Source organism: Fukomys damarensis, unplaced genomic scaffold (genome assembly GCF_012274545.1).
Source record: "Fukomys damarensis isolate Sample0158 unplaced genomic scaffold, DMR_v1.0_HiC HiC_scaffold_26, whole genome shotgun sequence".
Lineage (NCBI taxonomy): Eukaryota > Metazoa > Chordata > Mammalia > Rodentia > Bathyergidae > Fukomys > Fukomys damarensis.
The window spans coordinates 20,247,341-20,260,301 of record NW_022900938.1 but is presented as its reverse complement, the minus strand read 5'-3'; the positions used below and the strand labels follow the sequence as shown (position 1 = coordinate 20,260,301).

The following is a 12,961-nucleotide window of genomic DNA, read 5'->3' as shown; positions in this document are numbered from 1 at the left end:
CCAATTATGTGTCATATCTTTTTACATTAAATCTTCCTGTTTATGATAAAGGAAAGAAAGCTCATCAGAATAAGTGAAAACTCCAAATATCATATTTATTTCTTTAAATTAAAAATGATAATTTTAAGAAATTAGTGAATATATACACTCTAGAATTGTGAAATAATCTAAGTAGTCATAGAAATGATGAAAAAGTATTCTTTACTATTTAAGTATTACTCCTATCCTCCTATTGCTATTTTTCAGCAAATTTCTTTTTTGCCAATACATTCAATAAAGGAAAACTTCCAGTTTCTTCACAAATAAATCTTAACTTTAGTTACAGAAGCTACTGTATACGATTTTCTATAACAAGAGTTAGCAAATGTGCCACACCCAGGCTTCTGTCTGCTTCTGTAGTTTTACTGGAAAACAGTCCTGCTCTCATTTACATATTGTCTATGGCTGCTTTCACAGAGCTTAGTAGTGGCAAAAGAGACCATATAGCTCTCAAAGCCATTTACCCTGGGGCTCTTTACAGAAAATATTTCATGAACTCTAATCAATAATATAAAATTAAACTCTAACATTCCCTATTCCAATCAATATGTTACTTGAATGTCAGCAGTAAGATCTCAAAGAAGCCCTTACAACTTTTAATTCTATGTATCATTAAATGTTCACAAATTCTAGGGCCAGGGATTTAGCTCAGTGGTTCCACCACCTGCCTTGCAAGCACAAGGACCAGAGTTCAATCCTCAGTACCAAAAAAAATTTTTTTTTTCACAAATCCTAAATTAGCACTAGAAACAAAAGATGTTTTCATAAACATTAATGGTAAAAATGCATACTTTCTGAAGCTAAACACTTTAGACTGCAACATCATATGACAGGCTTTCATAAGAATGTTGTTCCAAGTATATAGTTCTGGTGTCATACCTTAGTCCACTGCAATAATTTACTAGTTAAGGACTTGGATTTTGTAGAAAAGTTTGGTTGAAATCTTGGTTCTAGCTATGAGACCTAAGATAGGTTTGATTAATCTGTTGTTTTATCTGTAAAATTAACTCCTTAACTCGTGAAATTGGGGATTAGACAATGTGTGTTCATTGACTGCTCACAATTACTGAAAACTTATTTTAGATGACAGCGATTTCACACAACTAAGCATTTTCTTTTTCTTTTTATGGTGATGAGAGTTGAACCTGGGGCCTTCTGCATGCTATGGAAGCACTCTTCCACTGAGTTATACCCCAAGCCCCTACCAGGCATTTTAAAATTATTTTACCTATAATTACTGGGACCAACAAATTTTCTAATTTAGTTTCTAGCAAGCTAAAACAATAAAAAATTATAAGCATGTTATCATTATATAAGTGGAACTATGTTTATATCTTGCTATTTTCCACGTAGTTTATGTAGAAAATATCAGATATTACCTGAACTAAACATATCCTAACATTTCCTATATATTATTAAGCTTGTTACCTGATTCTTACAAAGAATACTTAATAGGGAGTTACACATTAGGAAAGTCATTTAATATATAAAAGATACTGGAATCAATAAAATCATATTAAGATTTGATAATACTGTATACCAATGTTAATTGAAAAATAAATCATCAAATACTATAAGTCACTTCTAGACAATGTTCAGGTAATGTGTATCTCAAAAATAACACCTTTCATATAGATAAATAAAAATTTAGCATAAATGAGACTATATTGAAAGCAGCTATTATAGTTTTACTTCTTGATCAAAGATTTAAGACTGCTTCATCAGAATGTGCCTTTAATATGTAAGATATTAACATGCTCTTTTAATATCAATCACTCATATGCTACTAAAAGGTTAGGTCCATAACTTGCAGCCCCATAAGAGACATTTAGCTTCATAATTCTAAATTTAAATATAGGCAAAGAGGAAAAAAAAGTTATAGAAAAGTCATGAGCAAAAGCAAATGTAGTTTTTACCATTTTCAAAGGAAAAGCGGGTCATAAAGGATTACTATAATAGTTTTAAACAGCTAGCAACATAATACCAAACCTATAATGTGGTAAAATGTTATGAAATATTCTGTAGTCTCAAATTAGAAATATCTAAGATTTATCTACTCTTAGCTACTTGACTCAAATGTTTTATATTACTGTAAATAAAATATCTAGTAATCAACAAAGCAGTCAAATTATTTATATTCAGTATTTTCGACATTTAAATGTAAAAATACAATCCTCCCAAAAAGTTACCAAGCCTTATACATTGATCAAAATATGATAAAGAGTAATCCATGTAAATTATTGATCAGAGGATGACAACATTATAATCAATGATTCACCAGCAATTCAACAAAAATCATGCTCATTAGGTATGAGGACAAGATTCTACTAGCTTTAAATTTTAAATCCAGCAAAGAAAATCAAAATGAGACTTTTTAAAAATGATTATGATATAGTAAACAAAAGAAAACAAAGTTTAATGATAAAATAGCATAGTTATGAAAACAAAATTTAGGTTCAAATTTTCCTAATTTTAACTGTTTATTTCATTGTACATGCAACCTTTTTCAAGTTCATGACATTTCTCAATTTGACTTCTTCATAAAAATACTTACCCATATGGTTATTGTAAAGATTAAATGAGAAAATCAACACAAAGAGTTTAGCCAGAACACAGAAAAAGTACTTAAAAAGCAACAGCTATTAATATTAGTATCGCAAACTTAAAGGTTCCAGAAATTACAATGAATCAACCGCTAGGCAACCTAGAATTTTTAAAGCAATTATATAGATAATAATTTATACATTGTTTATAAAACATTATTTGTGAAGTTGTATACACTTAAAATTTACATAAAAATTTAAGTATATAACTCTACTTTGCTATTCAACTACTATTGAGATTAATTTTTTTCTATAAAATAGTTATCCCTTCTTCATTAACTCAACCCAGGTAGCTACAATGTTCACATTAACCTTAACTTTTAACTCAATGGAATCTACTGATGGAAGTAATCTTAACATTTCAAAAGGAATGCAAAACAGTGAATCACACACAGATTCTCATCTGAAACAATCTTAGAATATGTAACACAGGCACTTTCCTTCTAGTGAGTCTCAAAAGTTGTGGCAGGCATCTAGGTAACATCTTGACTCTTCCTCTAACCTCCCACTTTCCACATCTAACTACCATCAAAGTCTGTCAATCTAGTCTTGAATTATCTCTTAAAACATCTTCTTTTCTCTACAACTACATTGCCATAACTTTACCTAGTGCAGGCCTTTATCTCTTATCTATATTATACAATATCCTAATTGATCTCCATGTTTCAATTTTGCTGTCTCTTCAATCCATTCTCCATGTTACCAAGAAAAATGTTCTTAATCTAAAATTCAAAGCTTCTAATGGCTTTCCATTCAGCATATAACATAAAGTCTCACTCTATAATGTTGCATACTAAGTTTTTTGTAATGAATCCTCCTTCACATTGAATTCTATCTCCCTTGTTCAGGGATAAGAATCATATCTTTGTCAAGGATAAGGCACTATTTGCAGTATCTAAAAGTACTACCTTGTCCATCTACTTTACCTGAAGAATTCCCACTCCTATTCTCAAAGAAAATTACTGTGATTCATGCCTACCTTCTACATTAGCTGTGGTCCATATATATATTAGACTTTAGAGATAATAGAGAGGAACAGCATCTTTAGGGCCTCAGGATGTGGTAAAGTAATTGAGCTTAATAAAGGCCTATGAAATAAAACTACATTTCAATTTTAAATTTCCAACTGCCCATTAGCAAACTTACATAGTGTGCTAAGCAGAATAATGGCCTCCCAAAAATGTCCATAACCTGTAAATATGCTATGTAACTCTGTATTCATTAGTCAAAACCTCGCAGATGAGGATTTAACCCAGTGGTGCTGCCACCTGCCTCACAAGCACAAGGTCCTGAGTTCGATCTCCAGTTAAAAAAAAACAACAAAACCTTAAACCCAAGGCTGGTTAAAACCAACTATTTGCCTACTCCATACCTACCTACACCCACACAGGTAAACATTAAAACAAAATCATGTTTTAATTCATGACTAGAATTTTAAGCAGCCCTTTGGATACCCCAACATGTCTACACTTCTCTAATCCATTTACTCTTTCATTCTGCTACAGAATTACTTCATACTCCCAACTGTACCCCCCAAACCTCACCCTTATTAAGAAATCAGACACAATGAGATAATTTCCTTTACCTACCTATACCTACCACATGTTGTCAGTTAGCCCTAATTACTACAGTAGTCTCTCAGTACCGAGAGAAAAAAAAATTAAAATCTGCCCTCATTCTAGCCATCCTTTATTTTCTTCTATCGAAAACTAATTTATTGTCTATCTCCTCTCAACAAAGAAAAAGACAGTTTTTTGTCCGTTTTGTTAACTACTATATCCCCAGGACTTCTAATAGATAGTACATATTCATGAAACATTTATTGGAAAAATAAAAATTAGCATATAAAAACCAAATTAAGTATTAAAAAGAAATTTAATTTTTCGCCATCCCTAAGTTTCTACATTTCTTTATTCCACAGGGTAGAATAAAAAATTCCATTTTTCATTTAAATCCAAATTTTATTAATTTTTAATATAACAAGAAATAAAATCTGTCTTCCAATCTATGATTTTTAAAAAACTAGAATACTAAACATCTAAGTAGCAAATAAATCTATTTAATGTGTAAACATACAGGTATCTGTTTATTTAATCCTTCATATAAAATAGCAACTCTGACCAAGATTAAGATAAATTCTGTTAAAGAAAAGGTCAGGGCAAAACTTTCAAGGTCATAATAAACAAAGAAAATCTGAGAAACAGTAACAACCAAAAGAAGTCGAAGACAAGACAACTGAATGTAATGTGGTATCCAGATGGGAACCTGGAATCCCAAAAGGAAAACTAAGGAAATCTGAATAAACTACAGACTTTAGTTAACAATAATGTATCATGCTGCTACAAATGAACTATGTTGATACAAGATGTTAATAGGGGAAACTTTGTTACAAGAGCAAATGAGAGCTCTGTATTACCTCTGAGTATGGGAAATTTAAGGGTAGATGGGTTGTCTAGTAAGCATGATATTCTTTTTTAGTGTAAAATCAAAGAATATTATCCTCAAAATTTATAATCAATGTGAGCACAGAATATATCATTAACAACTTAGTAATACAAAATAAAAGAAAGATGCCTACTACACAGGAATCACAGTTCTGGTTCAGCCATCATGCAAGAGAGTAGTAAAATAAGGATAAAACAATTATATTCACTTGGAAGAGCAGATCTTCTCAAAGGCCAAGGGTGTACATATGTACATCATTTAATACTTTTATTTCACTTTCTGTTAAATTCAAAAACAGTCTAAAATCAAAATACAAAATTAGAGAGAGAAAGACAGGCAGATAGCAAGCATGAAAACAGTGGTTAAGCAAAGAAATAGACTTAGATTCAAACTGACAGAAGCTGACAACTTAAACATAAAATCAATGACTAGGTCACCTATAAAAATGATTAGAAAAACTAAAAGATACTAAACAAAATTAAGTTAAACAAGGCCAAAGTATAATTTTTTAAAAGTGGAATAAAGTTTGGATATCAGTTTGAGTTTCTTTTAAAGTTAAGAAAAACTTCAACACTAATTAATTACAATATACTTAGAAGAGTGAGAGATAACTACAGTAATATATAGCAGAAGAAATAATTTTTTTAAAGATTTTAAGCTTCTTAAAATAAAAAATTGTATTAATCTCTTTATTCCCCAGGATACTGCACATTATTCAACACATTTTTATACAAATGATTCATTTATGTTATAACTAAATGTTGACTCTCCCTAAAAGAATATCCAAAAGCAGTACCACAGGAACCCAACGCAGAGACCAGCAATAGTTTTGTACAATTATAATATGATACTGTAAGAACATTGGGTTTCAAAAGATCCTAAGGAAACTAAATTCTTGAAACAACTTATTTTGCCTAAATACAAAAAAAATACTTGAGAACGTTAGTAAAGGGCATCACAAAACTTTGAATACAAACTTATTTTAAGCAACAAAAATAGCTTTCTGTTTTGTTTTTGTTGTTTTGTTTTGTTTTGTTTTGTTGAAACAGGACCTCCCTATGCAGTTCAGGCTGGGCCTGAACTCACTATGTAGCCCAGGCTGGCCTCGAACTCACAGTGATCCTCCTGCCTCAGCTTCCCAAGTGCTGGGATTACAAGTGTGCACCACCACACGTGGCAGCAAAATCTTTCTGCAAAATATCACATTTTTAAAACATATTCATTAAGGTTATTTTTCTTTGCTCCAAGTATTTTTTATATATTATGAAGTGATTACTATCGTCACGCTAATTGACACATCTATTATCTTACAGTTACCACTTTTCAATTTGCAGTAAGAAAACTTATGATCTACTCTGCTGATTTTGAGTATATTATATAGCACTGCTAACTGCAGTCATCACACTGTACATCAGATTTCTAGAAGTCGCAGTTATCTATATAACTGAAACTTTGTAACCTCTGACCAAGAAGTCCCCATTTCCCCCACTCCTTTTCAGTCCTGGAAACAACTATTCTACTCTCCGCATCTATAAATTCAACTGAAAATATTTTTTAAAAAGAGTACCCAAAATGGCCTGCCTTGCAAGCACAAAGACCTGAGTTCAATTCCCGGTACCAAAAAAAAAAAAAAAGAGTACCCAATAACAAAAATTTTTTAGAAATTATAGAAGCTTGGTCTATCAGCCAAAATTTTTCTATAGTATATTAAAATAAGTAATAACTACAGAAAATTTTAAGATGCTTATGAAAAATAGAAATTTCATTGCAAGTATAGTTTATTCAAATCACTTATAATTTAATAATACATTTTATTATAATCAGTTCCTTTTAGCAAACAATCTTTTAAAAAAAAAAAAAAAAAAGCTAATAACATCTATCAACCAAAAACCTGCTTAAGGATGACTGGGGTGGATGGAATTCTTTCCACATAGCCTGCCAACCTGAAAATCTAAAACTATGTCTTGCCTTTTGAGTATTCATAAAAAGATTTACTTTTCAAAGTTCTAAATATCATAATAACTTTTCAAACAGATCTATAATTCTCATGAGTTACAAGAACAGAAACTATATTTCAAAAAGTAGCAAGTTCTGTATGGCAACCAAAGCCTTACAAATTTCTATGATTAGATTCTAGAGAAAAGAACAAAGATAAAAACCAATACAAACTCAATATTGTTGATCTTGGAAATATTTTATGTAACCACTTCTAAAATCTTACATAATATTGAATAATACAATAATGATGGTTAATAACATGATAATACAACTTGAAAAAATATTTTATAGTAGTAATTTTATTTTCTCATTTCTAAATTATTTTTTCTTAAATAAAAGTGTTGAAAAGAAATTCAATATTTGACAACTTCATCATACTCCCCAAGAATAAATCAAAAGCAGTAATGTTTATCTAGTATGAGCAAGGCCCTAAGTTTGATCCCCAAGATTAAGAAAGTAAAATAAATCATAAACTGTAAGAATTCTCATAAAATATTCAAGAAATTATTATTTGAAAGAGAAGAAATCTTATAAAATACTGATAAAATTACATAAATTTCAAAAATTAAAGCTAACTACATATTTTAATTACATACTTTCATCTCAGCAAATATTCAGTATTCTAACTTATTAACATAGTCCAATAAAATTTAAATGAAATAAAATTGTTGCTATTTACCCTAAAGGATATTTCAAATTACCAAGTTAACATAAAAGCATTCTAAATAACTTTTTACACACCACCAACACACTTGGGAACTCACGTGGGTAAATATGGATCTTCCCAACAGCAGCAGCAGTTTCTACAAAGTTATTTACCTTGTCCAGGTCTTGCAGCCACAGTTGCTCCAGCAGGTGGTGGCTCCAACTCCTGTTGATTACAATAATGTTACTAGAATGTACTAACACAATAAGCAGTTCAGAATAAAATAACAGTGACATCACAGTCTTACCTTTGCTTTCTTTGAATCTGGATCAAACCTTTCAAGAATTAATTTAGCTGTCTTATAAGTTTCTCTTTCCATGACTTCTTCAAGCTAGAAACAAAAATTTCCATAAATTGTCATGTTTTAACACACGGGGGGGGGGCCACTGGGTATTTAGCTCAGTGGCACTACGCCTGCCTTGCAAGCACAAGATCCTAAGTTCAATATCAGGCACCAAAATAAATAAATAAATAAATCAAACAGAGCCAAAATTTAAACACACACACACACAGCACACTACTTATTTTTCTAAGTCCTGTTCAAAAAGTGCTCAAGTACTAGTCTTTTAATTAAGGGAACAAAAGCCTTCCTTCCTGTTTTTTTTTTCCCCCCTTAGGTGCAGCACAAAATATATGCAGACAAGAATGAAAAACTTCCTCCAATCAAATAATTAAAATCTAGATTTTAAAATGGCTTCTAACCTCTAATATGTTACTTGTATTTAACAGCTTTACTGCAAGGAAATACCAAATATTGCTAATTGTTTACATATAATGAGGAGAATAATTACATGCACCAACTTCAATAATGGAATGTGCAAAAATCTATCAGCCATCATTATTGGAAGTTATTAGACATGACAAGCAAATGACAGGCAATTCCTCAGATTTATTTCCTCATAGCACTTAATGCTATTAATTTAAAGAAGGTCGTTAGCCAAGAGCTTTACAAAATAAAATCTCTGTGCCAATTAAGTGCTGTCAGCATCGATTTTAGATTATTTATTAGCAGAAGCAATTAGCTTGCTGCAAATACAGTGAAAACTCACTAACTGGGAGAACAGCCATGGAACTTGCTCAAAAGACTTTAAAAGCTAAAGCCCTCCTCAGCCCACAGCAAACCCACCCCTGCCTTTTTTTAAACTTAGATTTAAACAATTTTAGAGGAAAAAAACTGAACACAGAATTTAAGTAGAAATTTTACTGAGTTCTAGGCTTACACTAGGGCCTATAATTGAAACACATTATTACAGCATTTTATTTACCATGCACTCAAGTCACTTTATAGCTTACTACATGGGTTTAATTTCTAAAGTAATCACCAATAAAGTATGATTTTAGCAGTTATGGCCCAACATCAGAAAAAATTTAAAGTTTAGTACAAAACAATCATAATTATGACAAATACCTAATATGTAAAATGCTTTTGGAAAAATTGGAGCAGGACATTTTCCTTCTCAGTGACCACTAATAACCACTTAAATTCATTAAATGTCATATTCATTCCAAAAGATACTTATTTTAGAATGTAACCCAGGACACATTTATTGAATTAAAACACAGCTAAAAAATACACTGCCACAATAATAGTTAATACATTCCTCATTTAAAAATTCGATATTTAAGAAGCTCAGAGCTTAGATGAACAATTTATTAACCTAAGTTTAGGGAATCTAAAGTGTTTTCCTAATTATTTTTAAATATGATAAATTGTCAAAATAAGCAAGTTGTATTATCTAATAAAAAAAAAGAAATATTTGTAATTCCAGAGTTTGGAAAAAACAAGGAATGGGAGATAAGAAAGAGGGTATAATAGAATATATCCCTAAATCAACATATCTACAAGGAATATCAAAGAACCAAACCTATGATCTCTACAAAGAAAATTTCTGGTGTTTTAAACCAGTGTTGTGCAACATAGCTTTATGTAATGATGGAAATGGTCTACACTGCCACAATATAAGTCATTAAGCCATATTATAAAAAATTAAACACTTAAAATGTTGTTTGTATGACTGAGAAATTGAGTTTCTAATTTTATTTCATTTTAAGTAATTAAATTTAAATAGTACTATAGCAATAGTGGTTACTGATTTAGACAGAACAGGTCCAGATGAAAACTACTGCTCTACATTTAAAAAGATTAGATACAAATGTGACCTTGAAAATAACATACAAAACTCAGAACCAAAATGCTACTTCAACCAATGACTGTAACTCCTTATTTATCTTAAATAAAATCATTTTTAAAAGCACTGTGCTCATTTTCTTTTGCAGTTATATCTAACAAAAAGATTCTCATAACAGCTTAATTCACATTTATCCATACATAAAACATTTAATGTGTTAAATGAATAGTACATTTTAAATTAGAGGATCAGTGGAAAGAACATGAACTTGAAATTATGAAATCAGAAGAGAACTGGGTTCATGGGCTGGGGATGTAAGTCAGTGAAGTTCAATCTCTAGCACTGAGGGAAGCTTATTTCAAAACTTATTTCTATTCCTAGAAACAATGAGCAAGTTTGTTAGCCTGCTGCTAGCCTCAGTTTCTCCTCTTATAAGAAAAATACAGTAATACTTTCTTCATAGAACCATTCTAGAACTTAACTAATATAGGAGAAAGAGTCCACAACAATGAATAAAATTTTCATTGATACTTCAATTATTCAGAATGGATCTGAAACCTATTAATCCAAGGATTGAGGAATTAAAAATTGGAATTTGTGGGAATTCCTTAAATCACAGAGTTACTATCCTTTTCATAATGTATTCTAAACATAATGAGAGATATGATAAAGAATGAATCTGTGATAAAGTTTTACTAAAACCTTCATGGGCTTTATCATTTTAAAAAATAAAATAATCAGGTGTGGTGAAGCATGCCTGTAGTTCTGGCTATTCAGAAGGCTGAGACAGGATTATCTCCTTGAACCAAGGAATTCCAGGCTAGCCAAGATAAAAATAGGGAGACCCCTGTCTCTAGTTAAAAGAATAAAAATATCTGTTTATTATGAACCAATATTACTATGAGATTACATATAACATGTAAAAATAAGTTTTATCTGATATAGTCATTTCATTATAGAAAATATTAAAAGAAGAAAACATTAGTTGGATGTGATGTCACACACCTATAATCCCAGCACTCTGGGAGGCTGATACAGGAGAATCATCAGTTTGAGCCCACCCTGGACAACTGAGCAATTCAGTGAGAACTTCTCTTAAAATAAATGAATAAAAAAATTTACAGGGCTAGAGATGTAGCTCAGCGCAAAGGCCGTGGGCTCAATCCCCCAAAAGGGGAGAGCGCTAATGTAAGATAACTGTTCAAGTGATATTTTAAATTGTGAAAATAATTCTATAAATATCCAATGCTAACATTACCATTCTAAAAAGAATTAAAAATTAAAATGTGGCCGGGGTTTTAGCTCAGCGGTTCAGTGGCCTGCCTTGCAAGCACAAGGACCCAAGTTCAATCCCCAGTACCAAAATAAAAATAAAAATAAATAAAATGTATTATGTATGTACATGTACCAACACCCAACAGTGAATGTAATCATTATGGACTACTATAAACAAGTACTACTAAAAAAATGAAAATTTAAAAACACAATGCATTAATTACTGCACTCAATATTCTTGACCTTTACTTCATAAAAACTATGACAGATATAGAAACTTTCTTCCATTTTTCATTAACTTTGGTCAAATTTACTGATAATGAACTCAAAAGCATTTTCAAACCAGAGTATTAGGGAATATTCTATCACATAAACCCTATTATAATGATGAAAAGCCTGTCTGTTAACTGTAATTTTGGTTTATCATTGAAATTGATAATGTTCTCACTAACTTCAATTTTATATCATTTTCTAATTTCTAAAAGTATTTCACATGTTATTTCTTTGCATTTCTTCTGTGAATATTTGAACACTGGAAAACACCAGCAAATATTATTTGGCAACATACAACTATAATTTGAAACTTCTAGTAAATTTAACACCGCTACACAGAAACAGATGTTGACACTACCAATTAATTTAGGGACTTATTTTTTCTTCCAAAACTTATTTCATGGACTATAGTTCACAAGATTTATTTAAATTATACTACATGTATACACATTTTATTTGCAAGAATGACTCACCATTAATAAGAGACAGGGCCATAAAAGCATGCTTATAATATGGCCAGAAGAGCCAGACTGATTAGATTGTGCCACTTCTCCTACATGTTCCTGTCCAGTATCCAGAAATGTTGACATTAACCTGTAACTCGGCATGTCAGCATTTCTTGCTTCTGCTTTCAACTAACACTTTTAGATTCCTTTGAACCAGTAACATCTGTAGTTGATTGGTGGATTTTAATTTCAGAGAATTATAACATTTTTTCCCCAAGTTCCCAATTTCTCAACTGATTTTTCTTAAGATTTGGAAGACCATAAATTTCCTAAGAAAAGCCAGGAATTACCAAACAGAAACCCTATTCCAAAAAAAAGCATGGCTTTTTCATGAAGCCACTTAAAGAGGTAATTTTGACTCATACATTTTGCTAAGTCTGGACTTTGAATTGATTTAAAAGAATAACCATGGGTGCAGAGGGATTATGTATTGCACAGACTACACAGTGATTAAAAATTTTATAAACTAAAAAAAACCAACAGGTAATTCATAATCACCATGACAAATTACACAATTCTATGTTTTAATACAGAAACATCAAAATTACCAAGACAATTTTGACAAATACCTCACAAAACACTGAAGAGCCACCAAATAAACAAACATACATAAGGAATCCTTCAGTACTAAAGTTCTTTTACTTTTCAGGTACTTAAGGCACTCAAGACCGGTGTCTTTTATTACCCACTCATATAACAATTTTTAACATTAATCTTAATCTTCATCATTTTTATTAGTTCTATACATGATTATTATTTGTGCTACACTTTGAAGTGTTAATGTTTGATTACCAATTTGTGCAGGTAGTGGAACCTTCAGGAGGTGGAACCAAGCAGAAAGAAGTCAGGTTACTGGGAGTATGCCCTTAAACAAAATACTGGAGGGCCAGGGATTTAGCTTAGTGGTTCAGTGGCCTGCCTTGCAAGCGCAAGGACCCAAGTTCAATTCCCGGTACCAAAAAAAAAAAAAGAAAGAAAAGAAAATAC

At 31.0% G+C, this 12,961-nt stretch overlaps 1 protein-coding gene across 2 annotated transcripts in view; it reads right to left on the bottom strand.

Annotated features, from left to right (window-relative positions):
- Lnpk (lunapark, ER junction formation factor) overlaps positions 1-12,961 on the bottom strand; it is a 67,288-nt gene that overhangs the window by 20,546 nt on the left and 33,781 nt on the right. For both annotated transcript variants that reach the window (XM_010607048.2, XM_010607047.2), the window contains exons 7-8: positions 8,039-8,122; positions 7,905-7,956 (exon numbers count right to left, since the gene is read on the bottom strand). In XM_010607048.2, coding sequence (XP_010605350.1) covers positions 7,905-7,956; positions 8,039-8,122 — 136 coding nt within the window. The remainder of the gene's footprint in view (positions 1-7,904; positions 7,957-8,038; positions 8,123-12,961) is intronic.